A 15,515-nucleotide genomic window follows, 5' to 3' on the forward strand; every position below is an offset into this window, starting at 1 on the left:
TTAGAGCAGCAAGAGCCCATGGCAAACTGCAGCCGTGGCGCCCCCCCCCCTTACACACACGTATACTATTCTCGCACCAAACATCATGTTGTAAGCAAACATTCCACAGTGACCCAGCGCGAATGGTCGCGATTTTGTCGTTGTCAGTCGAAAACCGCGTCCTAAAAACGAACGACGTTCGCGAGCATTGAGAGCTTTGTCGGCACCGTGTTCAAAGTTCAAAAATCATTTATTTCTTAGATTAACCAAACTTCAGCTGTGGGTCTCCCATAGCAAGCTAACGTCTAATGGACAGAGAAAACAAAAGCACAAGTTAACCATGTCAAATGCCGTAGAAGGCAACCTTCCGAGCCTTCAACAACGCAAATTGGGCTACGTCTTGCGACATATCCAGGCTAGACGCTATCTTGTTTTCAGTGGACGAAATTGCCAATGACGATATCCTGTCACCTGCCATGGTTGATCTTAGGTATGTCTTAATAAGCTTTAATTTTAGAAACTCCTCTCAGCGGTGGCCATTGACATTGGCAAAGGGAGGAGGATCCTCAATGACACCCACGTATGAGGGAATTTGTCACGATGGTTGTCCAGAATGAACTGGAGGACGTCCTGGCGAGCACTGCATCCAGTGGGCAGCAGGCTGCATAGTTAGACAGCTCCTCGCAGAGATTTGTACCGTCGATGTCTGCACTTTCTAGGTGTCCCAGACTCTCAGTGCATGGCCAAGGCATTGGCAAAGTTTAAGAAGTTCCGCTTTGTCGGGAAGTCGGGTGAGGCCGTAAAGGAACCCCCAGAAGCTCACGTGCTGCTCCATCCGCGTGAAGCGTTCTTCAATCGACATCTCACGGTGTCAATCATCTTGTAGAAGAAATCTCGCTTGAATTTCGTCTCGACATCATCAACCTCGTCTTGGCACCCATAGCAGAACTGGCGCTTTTTCCGCCGCAGTCGAGGGGCCGGTTTCATCGCACTGTCAATACCCATGCTCTCGGGAAGACCGTTCGCAGTTGCCAGTTGCAGTTTCGTACCCGACATCGCGATAATTGTCGATGCAATCGCTGCATGCTTTCATCAGCTGGGTGGTTGCTACGATGTCCTTCGTTTTGCATTGCATGTTCTCGCTTACAACATTAACTTGTAAAAGGAATGTCGTACCACACACCAATGTAAACGAGAAACTGAACTGCAAGAGTTGGAGCTTCATGTCGGACACCAGGCTTGCCTGCTGTGATTCGGCCATTCTTGCGCAACATTATAAATTTATATGTTTTTCGCGGTTTTCGGGATTCTTGTGGCGAGTTTCTGAATTTTGAGTTGGCAACACTGATCGGCATTGCAAGTCCGTAGTCGTCGCAGGTCGCTTACACACAAAAAAAGAAAGAGCTGCGGATCCAAAGTTCTTTACACATATTATTTTCAGTCAGGTTGAAGCCTCTGGGCACAGAGACTCACCGGATGCTGAGGGGGCATTGGTTCATTTAGCTTACTGCTAGAGACTCCACAGCGAGCGTTGCCCAAAGCGCAGCTCGAATGTCGGGAGGAATCGGGTTCATTTTACCCCCGGTCAGACCTCCTGAGCGAAGTCATTCTTCGGCTCAGAATAACTTGGCAAAGTGTGAATGAAGCCTACGTTTTCTGCGAGCCAATCAGAGACTCTGAGCGAAGCACGTGATAACTAAGAGCAAAACTCCGTTCCAATAGTATTTTGTCCCGTGACTCGCTCCGACACACTGATTTGCTCGCCGATGGGTTTGGCGCCACCGTTTAGTAAGTTGCGCTAAGAGTGCGGCATGCTGGCTTCATCGCTTTTTGCCAGTCAGGTTTTGCTCCGCTCGTAATTTGAAAGCTGTGCGGAGGTGATCGCTTGCCTAGTCGTTCATGATTCATTCAATGGCGCTTTGAATCTCACGGAGGAGAGTATAGTAAAACAGTAGTAAAAGTCTATAGTAAAACAACATCCGCAGGTGGCTGCGGGTTGATGGACGCCAATTATAACAAGAACTTAGTCGTTGGTTTTGCGGCCGAAATGCCAAACGGCGATGCGGTCGTTTTTGTTTTTGATTTTATCCCCTCGAGGTTTGAGCCCTGCATGACCTGGCGGCCCTTTCGGCGCCCCCCTATGAATGGCGCCCTGTGCAACTGCATAGGTCGCCCACTCCAAATGCCGGCCCTGCCTCGACCGAGAGAAAAAAGACGAAAAAAGGCCTGCTGGCGGCGGACAAGTATCACGCATCGGGTGGCCCCGGTACAGCGACCTTGGCTGGTATCCTGGTGTGCGCCGTGAACGTCGCTTTTGGGCTATGGCATAGCCTAGGAGGCTATGGCTATGGGTAGGGTTCGGCGTTTTCGGTTTTTATTTTTTCAAAATTCGGCGTACTTTTTTCGGTGTTTATTTTAAAATTCAATTTTCGGTTTTTTTCGGTGTATATTTATCCCCTAAAAGGTTTACAGGTTTTTTTCGGTGAATATGAAAGAAACACTATCGGACACCGGATCAGATGATCCTTGCCGCTGTGATATTTGTGATTACTCAGGGAATAACGGCACTTGTACAAACGTGGTCTTCGCTACAACTTCCGTCAGGACACACCTAAAAATCTCGGAATTCGTGGGCATAATCTTGAGCACGCTTCTTTTTCTTTCCCATTCTAACGATGTGACCGTCTGAGGTGACGGCTGTACAGCAACCAGCGGAATGGCAAAAATATCCATTGTATTTATGTTTTTAACCACAGAGAAGTTTGAGAGAAGTGCTAAGAAAAGTATTAACCGCCTCCCTCGATGTCCCCTAAAGGACATGAAGCGAAAAACCTTATACTAGCCCACATCCAAACTTTTTTTTAGGACCGGGAACTTGAAGCACTAAGCCCGATCACAGAAAGGACACAGATGTTACGCGAAGGCCAATTAAAGACCTCTTTTGTTGCATGTTGAACCTTGGAAGAGGGCAATCACGGAGACCTCACACAATGTCGAACCTTGCAAAGCCCTCTCTCTCTCACCCCCCCCCCCCCCCCCCCCATCCCCCACCCACCTCGACGCGGCCCTAAAAAAACTGACCTTTTTCGGTTAAAGCCGAATTTTAGAAAACGGATTAGACGTACTTTTATCGGTTTAAACCGAACACGCCAAACCTACAAACTGACCTCTTTCGGTTAAAACCGAATTTCCGAAAATGAATTCGGCGTACTTTTATCGGTTTTTATCGGTTTAAACCGAAAACTCCGAACCCTAGCTATGGGTGACGAAGCGGACTGGCGTTGTTTGACGCCCACGGATTCACAGTTGCAAAAGTAATGGGGCTAAAGGCCACACGACTGCAGTTTGCCGAAATTTCCGAAAATGAAAATGCAGGCCTCAGAGAAGTCTGCTGGCTGGTCGAGATTTTTAATTTTTAAGTATTGTTCAGGTTCTTTTTATATTTTTCCGGCACACGCAATCACAAATATTCGCCACTCGCTACCTTTTTTCTTTCCTCGCAGAACTTCCTGCGCGTCTACTTTTCCTAGAGTAGAGGACAAATCTCTGTAATCTGCGGGGGAAGCTCGGCGAATGGCGAATCCGAATTATTGTTTCGCTCTAAAAACGATGTCTTCATGACGGACAGACAACAGCACTGTCATGCCTCTGAGTGTCCCCTCGGCGACTATTTTTCAGTCTAGACACATTAATGGCTTCGTCATTCGCCGAGCATCCTCCGTAGCTTACAGAACTGTCTCTCGAATTGCTTTGAGGAAACACAGACACACGGGAACTTTTTTTACCGAGGTATACATTTTGGACCGGTGTCGCCCACTGTTTATTTGTTTTACCTTTATTTTTAAAATATTGAAAAGTGTCGACCAGTGCGTTTCCTGAACAGTTGTGTACTAGCTTTCTGTATATGTACATACGCGTGTCAGTAAAGATATATGTAAATATTTCGTAATTATACTGCGTATTTTATGGTAAGTTGAACAAGAGGGCGGGCAAACCACTTTTCTCCTGTGTCGCTAGCAATATGACGGCAGGAGGTTCGCTTGAAACAAGCAAATAGCAAGGCTTGTACGTATCTCAAATACTCTACTCAAGATACTGTAATTAAAATACTTTTGTCGGTATTTTGGTATCTTGAAGATACATTCGATTGGGAGTAATTAGCACTCTATCTTAATTACATTGCTTAGTATCTTCTACTCAGTATCTCAAATACCTTTTCCGGCGTACGAAGAAGTTTGTCCCCAAAGGGGAAGTACTAAGACTAAATGTTCTTTCTTTCTCCTTTGCACGTGTCTAGGGGTTCAAATGAGATGTACACAAGGAGGTCATCGAAGGATATGCGTTTCAGCTAAGTTAATATAATCAAGATGCCCCCATTTTTTTATTTAGTTGTTATAACTTCAGCTCGTCGCGCGCTTATAAAGTATCTTCGAAAGTAATTCAATTATTTTTCAAAGTATTTGCACTTTACTCAAAATAGTTTGGCGCAAAAGTAACTTGAATACTACTCTAAATACTTTCTCACTTGGGTATTTAGTATCTTGTCTTAAATACTTTTGTCGAGTATCTTGAACAACAGTGCAAATCGCTGACACCTGCACCATTTGAAGTATAGATAAAATAATCGGTTCAGATCGCCTAGAAGCTGCAAACGAAAACCGCCTTGGTGTCGAAGCGCGAGGCAGTTGATCGGATTTGGTCGGACACAGTGGGTCTAACGAATACTGGCAAGTGGGTTCCTAGCGGGTTCCGGGAGGGTTGATGAGGTGATGATTTCAGCAATCCACCAGCCGGATTTCGGTGCCACACGAATCATGACATGATAGTCAGCTCTATGTACGCGAAATCATTAAAACATCCACGAAGCAAAAAGTACAGTACATCTCATTCACATCCTTCAGTCTTATCAACGAGAAGAATTTAGCACAATGATTTCGTCTCGTTCTGCGATGGTTGTCAGCCGACGCCACGGCCCGTTAGGTTCAATCGGGAGCCAGTCACGTAATGCATTACTTCGACGCGCGTATAAGAAAAGCACGCTAATGCACACGTGCCTATAACTGGTCTGTGATTGGACCTGGCGGGCCCTAAACCTAGGTTGTAGATAGGGACTCTAACTTTCGGACTAATGCTATAAACTCCGTGAAACACTCGCCGGTAAAACTATCGCGAATTCGGATTTATCCGAACAACTCCGAATTCGACAGCTGTCAGTTGTAAAATCTTGAGCGGCTTGACCTTTTCCAGGGATCCGAAAAAAGGTTTTGTAACCGTTTTTCTTTTGTTTTCGTAAGCGTCAAAAGAAGCGTCTTTCTCTGCACATATTCCTTCGTCATCCTCGTGGGCAACAGGAATTCAATAATCAGTCAGACTTTCGAAGTATCCGCACGGAAAAGGCAGGACTCTGCCAAGGAATACAGATATTTTGTAGTAACTGACAGAGACATTGTATTGCCTTTGAGGCTTTATCATACAACTTGAAAGTTTAATGAAAGAAAGAAAGAAAAAAAAAAAACGGAAGGAAGAGGAAAATGTGGACGGATGGCTTACCTTTATGCGACTTTATATGCGCGCATGCAGGCACTTAGACTACCTGGGATCATGATGAACATCCACCAGCTCACTTGGACTTCTGAATCGGTTTACTTTATTGTTTGCAAGTCTTAGAGTGTTAATTAAAATGTTAATTAAATATCTCTGTTAATTAGTCGACTAATTCTACAAACAACCTTGCGCGTAGTGACGCCCAAGTCGGGTAAGCTAATGGCAAAACTAAAAGCGTCCTAATGTCATTTTTTTTTTCATGTAGTACCTTTGGTGCAACTAAAAAAAAAACAAAAAAACACTTGGTTTCTAAATCAACTTCGGGAGGGAATATGGTATCAGAAGGCTAGTTCGTTTCACTTTATGGGCGAGCGAAGCCAACGCTCCAAGCGCGAGCATGCTGCTTGTAACAGCGCCTGTGGTGCACGTACGCACGTGCGAAGCCGGCACGCTCGGAGCCTTGGGCTCGCGCTTCTAGCTTTGACTTCGCTCGCACATGACGTGAAACGAAGTATACACCGACACGCGGCTCCGACGCCGTTCCTCTGCGGTGGCGCTGCCTTGAGTACGGCGCACAACGCAGAGGCGGCTTCTCTTCAAAAACGAGACGCTGCGATTTTGCAGTGCCCACACCCGGTGTGGGCAAAGCAAAACCCTGTTTGTAAACAGGGCGGTCTTCGCGCGCTCGTCTATAGCCAAAATTCCGGGCTTGCACCGAGAGATGCCAAAGCACGTATACTCTGCATAAACAAAAAAATAGAATAAATAAATAAAAAAAATGGTCGGGCAGTGAAATCGCCGAGATGTCGCCACTCCGCACAAGCGAATGTGTACGAAGGCACCCTATTCACGCTGGCGAGACAAAAAAGAAAAAGAAAAAACGCCTGCTCCCCGCATAAGCCTGCCGGGTAAACGCGGGCGCAGACACCTGCAGGTCTTCCACGCGCGCGGACGGGTCTCCTCACTCTCTCTCTCATTCTTTCTCTGCGTGTCTTTGTTTTTATTTATTTCCCCCTTCGTTACCTGTCTTCCTCGACCCTCCTTTGCCCCGGGTTCCTGGTATGTTCCGTTTCTCCTTACGATGGACCGCAGAGGACCCTACGAGCTATCGGAGCCAATCCAATGCCGCGTGAGCGTAACGTCAGCTTTAGGACAGACACAACGAAGCACGAGGCGCGTGGTACGTTCATATGCGCTGGATTGGCTGCTACGACTTGTAGCTCCAGTTCCGGTCCATCGTAAGCTGCGTGCAACGGCCAAGAAACTCGCTTCGCGAATGGGCACGTTGTTTGAAGGAGGATCGGTCGGGCAACCACGCGCAGTACTCTCGGTTTGAGGAGGCACTGCCGTTGTTCGTGGGAAAGAACGTCGTCCGTCGTCACGTACGGCGACGCGGGGCTTGCGTCCTCGCCGTCGCAATGTTTAATCTAGGGTGCCTTCATGTGCGCTCTGCTTAGGGTGGTGGCATCTCGCCATTTTGTCACACACGTTTATTTTTATTTTTTGTTTAGAAGCGCGTGAAAGAGCGTGTCCCTGCACGCGCTTGTGGCGCTGACTGTGCTATGGCGACATTTTGTTTTCGTCGATTTCTTTGTATTTTCCCCGTGAGCGCGTGCTGTAGGCATCGGGTACTACAAAGGGTGGCATCACTCTAAACAGAAGGTCATTGAGGCACCCTAGTTTAATCTTCGTCAGGCTCTTGCAGAGCCCATCTGGCTCTTGCAGAGCATAACCAACGTGTATGCTCTCAAAATAAACACCCAACTGTGTGGACAACAATCTAGACAAAGCGGCCCCTATAGTTCGATCCCTTCCCCAATAGTCAAATTCACGAGACGCTCTCACTGTTCAGTAACTATTTCTAAGCCAGTTCATTCATGCTATAACGAGTCGTAAAAATTCATCAGCCTTGCTCTTCCAAACGATAAAACGAATTCCGAGTAGGATAAATTTAAACTCGTTTCAAAGTACACTGCCAAGATAAAGCCGCCCATATTAATTGTCTCTAAAACAGCAGTTGCAACATGACAAATCACGGAATTAACTCGAGATATTTTGCACATCTTAGTTCAGCGGTTCTCAAACTGTAGTCCGCGGCGACGGTTGAAGGGGTCCCGGCTGATTCGAGGATCACCCTGTATATGTGTTCATGTGAGTAAAAACAGCGGCGCACAGACACAACTAAAGGGAAGAAAATTAAAACAAATGCAAATTTAATAATTCGACCAAAATAAGCGAAACTGCACTGAACGTACGGTTGAATGCACTGACCGTAGATTCAAATAAACACTTGTCAACTACAAACACATGGAACACGAGGCGACAAAGACAATCACAAGACATTACTTCAAAATCCGTCTTAACAAGTGGACCGGCGTGGAGAGTTCGGCAGTAGCACTGTCAATATATAATAAATATTTTTTTAATTACACAATATATTTCTCGCGATACTGTATTACATAAATGACATTGATAAAACACTATCAAATGATCTGTGCCGCGAGAGGCGCCCCGGAATATTATTTCTCACTATAAACACTGTGTTTGCTATTAACACGTTATTTATTTTGTACGATGTGTTAGCGAGTGATTGCTTTATTCAAGTATGCAGAAATAGCGGTACTGCGATTCCCGTGGCCAAACGAGCCAATTATGTTTTGGCCATAAAAAAACTGAAAACCTAGATACCTAAAATCCCTTTGGGTTTTAGCAATACGTCCAAATTTATTTACCGTCTAATGACTTTAAATATATAATTGCAACACGAGCTAGAAACCCGCTCGTGGGAAACTTGATTAGCAGATTTTAGTTTTTACCCACACAGCTTATCGCTACAATGATCTCCCATGTAATGTTCGCCGAGCCCCCTAAAGGCACAGTGAATACGGCACTAAGGTAAATGCCTCCCCCTCCTCTAAAAGAAAAACACGTTCCAGTTAAGTAAAACCAACACTGTATATTAGGTACTTTAAAAATAAATACATAATCGAATACATATATGACAAACTACCGGCATATACCTTCGTTACTTCATCACAACTAGTCACAAGCACTGCACAACAAAGTATTTTTATAAAATTTTTCACGAAACTGATTGTTTCTTATAGTATTTCATTGACAATTTGTAATGATTGCCGACCGGGCAGTTTTTCATGACTTGAGAACAAATCTTCCCATAGTCCTGATCCCCACACGTTCTGCTCCTCGGAAGACTTCGTAGAAGGTTGAGCACTTTCGTGTAGTTCGTTCCACACTGCAGCAGAATCGTTCAATCTAAAAAATAAAAGCAGAGAAAAACACCATGAACGGTTATAGGGTCTATTCACGTGCCCACAAACATCGCCCACAAACATGACCACCAAACGATAAAGCAAAACTTTTGATTCGCGAGAGTTGTGAAAAATGAAAGACAAAGCAAACTCGCCAATGGGATAACTGCGTTTGCCTTCGGTGGCCATACTTCTGTGTTGTGACTCGGCATCAAAAGGCAGTCTGACGTCATCTAAATAGTTGTAACCTCCTTGCCTACTAGCCCCGAGAACGAACGCAAGCGCCGCTGTTGTTCGAGGCGTTCGAGATCGTTTCATAGGTCACAAGGAAAGGGTACAGAGAGTTTAATCGCAAAAGATCACAATTGCACGAATAAAATTATTAAAAAATGGCGCTAAACATAAAGCAAAAAGTTACGGAGAAGTTATCAGCGACCAATCACCAACCGTCCGCAACGTGAGTACTAAAGGTGTCGCGAACCAGCGACATTCGAGTTCGACCAGGTTCGAGCTTCTCGAACCTTTCCCGCAAAGTCCGACAACGTGCGTACTTGGGCACACGTACGCCCAAGTATGCATGCGCCCACTCAAACACGCACGAATTAGGCACTCATACGCATGCGCGAACACAGATACGCGGATGCACGCGCAGGCACGGATGCAAATTCACGTACACACGCACAAGCACACCCGCGCACACGTACGCACGAATTACACACGCACGTGCACGCGCGCACTCGCACAGGCACGCGCACTTATGAGCAGACAAACGCCCACGCGTGCAAACACGCACGCACATGCACGTATAACACGCACACAGATACGCGGGTATATATACTCACGCGTAGGCAGGAAAACACGCATGTGCATGGGGGGCACGCACATAAGCATCCTCGCTCATGCACGCGCACACGCAAGCAGACGCGGACGCGCAATTACGTACGCAAGCGCGAGCACGCACATGATAGAAAAACTAGACGAAACGTCACAAGGTGTATCGATGAAACGAACGCCGGCTATTTCCGATGGAACGATTTATCCTTGAAAAAGTGCAGCTTTGAAGAAACGAGCTGTTTAAAACGTCGTCTGACGAACTGACTGCATGGCACCGCGTATATTCGGAATGTATAGTACATAAAACAGCGGTCACTAAAACAGTCACACAAAAAGCATAACTGTTTCCAGTGCTTCGTGAGAAATCGTCGGACCCCAGTTGCCGAAACAAATCTTGCATTCACAGAAATACACATACAACAGAGAGGGATTCTAACCACCGGTCATCTCACCATAAAAAAAAACTACGCATTGCCATATGCTCAGTCTCCGCCCAAATGTAGCCTAGCGACAGAGACTAATGTATTTTCGCGGCGAGAAAAACATGCTTCGGATTTCTTTCGAACGCACTCTAAAGAAATGTATATTATATCTACGATCAAAATTCGCGCCACTTTTAGAGGAAGAAATGTAGTACTTACCGTTCCAAAAGGAGCGTCCTTCCTTCTACGATCGCTTTGACCACGCACAGTCTGCAACGACGGTAACAAGCGGATAGCCTTCGGCATCGATCTCGCCAGATTCCTTCGCGCGCCTCGCTTCTTCCACTCCGGCCTGTTGCATGGCTTCCCAAGCGGCATCTTCAACACCCCGAGTCAAATCGTTCTCGCAGCGCTACGACACAATGACTCAACCTCACCTGAAACCTCACCATCCGTAGTTTCAGCAGAGGGTCGCTTACGTGCAAACTCTATTTGCGACTTCGAGACCTTTCGCTTGCCATATTTATACCTCTGTGGACCCATAACTGCGAGAACGGCCTTTCTAGTTATGAAAACACGCACAGCTATCCGCCTGACACCTTACCCCGAGAAACAAAACCACTCTGTCTGGACGGGTCTTGCCGTCCCTGGACCACCACAAGCGCGCAGGGTTGCCAGGTGTTTGAACTCCAACCCGCCAAACGTCTACGAGATATAGCCCAAAAATAGCCAAATGTCGATCCAGAAAAAAAGCCCAAAAATAGCCCAAAAAATCTTATCATTTGGAACGTTTATTTTGAGCAGAAAAGACATATACATTTTTATCCATTAAATGCCCCAGAAATGGCGTCCCTTGCAGGTTCGGCGAACTTCCTGAAACGCTCGCACTAGCGCATGACAACATACCTTCCACTGTATTGGGACGCTTACTATCGGGGCATGGTGACCAGAATGATGTCACGGGAGAACTATGCAGAATTAAACACAAAGTATAGGTGCACGCCAATCAACAGACAACCTAAAGAATGCGCGGAACAGGTGCTGTTAAGGCCGCAAAGAGTCGCGCCGTCACTTGTTGAGATGGGGGAATAACAGCACATGCTTGCATTCGGACAAAATTCGGAGGTAAACAACTGCACAAGGCGCGCAAAAAGAAGACGAATTTGTTTCAAACTTATCAGGGTTAAGGGACTGAAGCGCCAAATGTTCACGTAACTTACTCTAAAAAATACATTCGAACCTATACACCCAGGTGCTTTCTGTCATTTTGGTTCCAGCACAGGTCAGACATTGCCCAATGCACAGGTCAGAAATAGCCCAATGCACAGGCCAGAAATAGCCCAATACTAGCCAAATAGCCAACTACCATCTTTTCCCGCCAACTGCAAATAAAACTAGCCCAATTTGGCTATTTATAGCCCAACCTGGCAACCCTGCAAGCGCATTACTGAAGAGCGCATGCGCGCGGAGTAATACAAAATCAGAGCAGCGTGCGTGTAGGGAGGCTGTAGTGAGGGTGGGCGCAACTCAAAACCTGGAGAGCGTTTGCAATATAATGGCGGCGCCTGAGGGAGAGGATTCGATAAAGGATATGCGCCAGTGTTGCCTGCACGAAAGCAGGCGCCCGCTCTGTTGCAACTCTGTTGCTCCATGCGCCTTTCCTCCTCTCGCCTCCCATTGCAAGCAACGAGCGCCTTGGCGCAGCCTCTCTCGCTTCCTTCTCGCTCCGAGAATTGCAAACGTCGAGCGGAGAAAGCAAAGTTGCCAGACAAGCAGCAACGTCCAAGATGGCGGAATTTACCATTTTTCGCGTTAAAAAAATACTTAACCTATCGCAACCAAACTGGTGGCTATGGAAAAGTAATCATTTATACCTTGTGTAAATTATTCAAGCACCTTAATGGGCTTTTATGACCCGAGTTAGAAAAGAAAACGACCCTTTGCCCCATAGACTCCCAGCAAAATTTAGCAATTAAATGGCGTCCATGTCCCGTGATCGCCGATCTAGCAGTTGCACCCACCCTCACTTGAGCCTCCCTATGTGCGTGGCGAAATGGTGGCGCCCTCACGCGGCGCTCGTCGAACTAGTCTTGACCGTCCAAACGAGGAAAACAAGCCACAACACCTTGGTTCCGTTTTTTCGATGTAGTTAAAGAACGGATGTACTTACAGCTATAATTTTAATATAATTGAATTCCGTGTTAAATTCCGCAGATATCCCACCAGACACATTTGTAGTTCAAAATTCACAGGTTTTTAAAAACGCGTTCTAACGTAAACATGTCAAAACAGCCGATTCCGACCGATTTCACGATTTAATATAAAATATAATAAATGTTTTTATGAAAAATATGCTCTGTGGGATAGTTGGACGAAGAATCAATCTTTTTATAGCAAAAAAGTTTGAAAAAATCGGAGTAACGGTTATTAAATGAAAAATTTCGTAAAATAGCAGAAAATCGCGTGTATTCTCTATGGGGCTTGGAGGAGCGCTCCCTCTTAAGTTTGATGTCATTGCTATTAGCTTTGTCTCAGGCATACTCAACTTTGTATTGAGCAAACTTCGTTCGGCGTTTACGCTCCACGCCTCGTCGTATCCCAGGAGAATCGTGCATCTGACCACAGTTTAGGAGCGTTACATGAAAAGCCTCTGTTTTTCGTTGTTGTGTTTTTAGTTATTTTTATTATATCCGAAGTAAACAGGAGTATATTATCTCAATTACAGAAATGACGGCTTGGATTGGTGTGTGCATAATCTATGATCAAAAATACACCACAATAAATCCTTATTCTTCCACCACTGAAGATTTTCGGGCCTATCTTGAAGTGCTCGTAAAAGCTGTAAGTTCTCGTAAAAGTTGCAACTGCAAGTTTCAAACCTCGTTTTTTTTCCTTCATAATTTTATACAAGTTCATTTGTGCACATCCATACTACAACTAAACTACATATCAAATGGGATCTACATAAACATACGCCATGGTTGTATTTTCAGGCCGAGTTGCGTTTTCAAGATTTAGAAAACACCAAAGTTATTCTGACAGCTACGCGAATCGAAGAACACAAGGTACGTAATAACGAATACGTTTCCAACAAATGAAACATATATTTGTACTGGGCGGTGCACAAGAAACGAGATCCGTGTTTTCAAAAAATTTAATGAAAGTAGGCACAGCGGAATCCTGACGCTCCACGATGAAAAACCCTGGGCCAGTTGGTACTGATTAACAATAAGAAACAGAACGCAGAAAAAATAGGGATACAAGTAAGACAATAACAACATACGAGTTCTCACTCTCAACTGAAAGTTTTTTTTTAGCAATCCGTGGCAAGAGGCATGACCCAGTCCGCTCATATACGCCTCCGAATCCTCCAGAATTGTACGCTAGGGGTTCGGATAAGCTCTAAAAAAACGTGTAGACTGCTGAGGGTTCTTACTCTGAAAATTTAAAGGCTTGTTAAACTTCGCATGAAATATTGGGGTATTCCACGTCAACATTTTATGAGAAGCTTGTAAAGTGTTCATTTTTTTCACCCAGGTAATATTTCAGTTTACCCGTGATACAAGATTAGTTCCCTTTTTATTATAACAATATTTTTTCAACACTGAAGCCTGAAAAACACGTATACTAAAGTATAATATTGCAAATAATAAAAACGTCGCTGCTAACCAATTAGTACATAAGTAAATATTATAGGTAATTGTTAATGACACGAACGTCTACCTGTAATCTGACTTCTGTAATGATTCCACGGGTTCGATACCCATGTTCATTGGTTTGTTCCGTAACTGCATTACCTAGCATTTTTTAAGACTTTTAACAAACAAACAAATATTTATGCCGTAAAACTGGGCAGAATATGCTACTTTATTACCTGAGTCAGGCAGGACTCCGTGAAAGTAGAGACAAATAAACAACAGACACCGACTTGCAGCATCCACACGCAGGTACCTTTGGCAGGCTTGTTCTCTCTACGTGCTCGAGAACTAGGCACGACTGATTTCAAACCTGCCATAGCACGGCCGGGCTAAAGTAAAAAGGCGCGCTTTCTTACGACCTTAAGGAGTACTTCCTCCTTGTCACCACTGCGTAGTGGGGTCGCTGCGATCTTACCACCCCCTACCCCCAGAGGCACTGTGTATATTTTTAATTACCTCTAAAGGCCCACAGGGGCATTAGATGGGGGTGGGGGGGGGGGGGGGGTACATAGAATGTCATCATTGTCACGCAATGTTGTGAGTGTATGAAAATATAAAAGGAAACGTAATAATTATAACAGACCTAAATAACGCGTTACATGGCGCTTTCTCACGCACACCAGCGTGAAGTAAGTTAGTCATTAAAACGTAAAATAGAAGAAAGGTACAAGTGGTGCCAAAAAGAGGGCACATAGAAAACCTCATAGTAAAGACTTACTCAGCGATGATGAAGTTGACGTGTGGAAACATAAGGTACCAAACGCACACGTTCTGCCTAGAAAAGAAAAAAGAAAACAGATTTATCAGCAGGGTTAGAGAGCAGGCGAGATGGTAATGAATTGACATCTTGTAGACATAGAGATGGGGAACCATCTTGTAGACCCCTCTCAGGGTCTACAAGATGTAAAAAGATATTAAATAATAAAAACACACGTAAGAGTGAAACCAACGTGTCATTGTTTGTTGTCTGTGCGATTTCGCCTGCCGACTCATTCCAGTCGACTATGCGCTGCAGAAGCGGGCAAAATTTATACAGGTTAGTTTCTGCGAAGGGACTAGAACTTTGTTGGGGTGATCATGACGAGGGAAGATGCGGGCGAGGGGGGATGACAATATTATCGCGAAATTCAGTTGAAGAGTTAAAGAGTTCGTGAAAATGCGATGGCCTAGCAAGATACCTTCATCGTAGGAAACAGTGCGAAAAACAGACGAGGACGAAGAAGAAACACACGGGACGAGCGCTGACTATCAATTGAAATATTTCAATAGGAAAACACATGAAAAGGACCATTCCTTTTTGGCAGCACACCCCCCGTCTGCGTATCACGAGACAATTCATAGCAGCGTGATGGCACGTGTTAAAAGTGATAAAAGTGACATAATGATATCCCAAATCCAAAAACGCCACCTCACTCTCCAGCAGTGCCAAAGACGTTTGGCTGACACAAGAGGTTCCCGCCCTTTTCATTTGGTATGCCTCTAGTATCTCTCTAGACACTTGGTCCCTGTGCTTGAACAAAACTTCGGTGTCGCTATATCTTGGCTCACACTTACAATCTCGACAACGCACCGGAAGATTGGAGTACGCGCACCCCTTCAATGAACTCTGGTGCTCTCTTAAACGGTTGTTCAAACAGCGCCCCGTTTGGCCAATATTCAACCGCCAGCATGAGAAAGGTATCCTATACCCTGCTCCAACGGTGCATGATATGAACTGTGTGCCATGCTTTACAGTGCAACCATGACTAATCGGATTTTCCCGCTGACTA

General features: G+C 45.3%; 1 protein-coding gene across 1 annotated transcript in view; it reads left to right on the plus strand.

The window, feature by feature from the left end:
- LOC115320230 overlaps positions 1-15,515 on the plus strand; it is a 195,409-nt gene that overhangs the window by 57,048 nt on the left and 122,846 nt on the right. The window contains exons 3-4 of the mRNA XM_040222692.1: positions 12,774-12,889; positions 13,042-13,113. Of these exons, the coding sequence (XP_040078626.1) occupies positions 12,774-12,889; positions 13,042-13,113 (188 nt within the window). The remainder of the gene's footprint in view (positions 1-12,773; positions 12,890-13,041; positions 13,114-15,515) is intronic.

This window comes from Ixodes scapularis, unplaced genomic scaffold (genome assembly GCF_016920785.2).
Source record: "Ixodes scapularis isolate PalLabHiFi unplaced genomic scaffold, ASM1692078v2 PGA_scaffold2__306_contigs__length_199485367, whole genome shotgun sequence".
Taxonomy (NCBI): Eukaryota; Metazoa; Arthropoda; class Arachnida; order Ixodida; family Ixodidae; genus Ixodes; species Ixodes scapularis.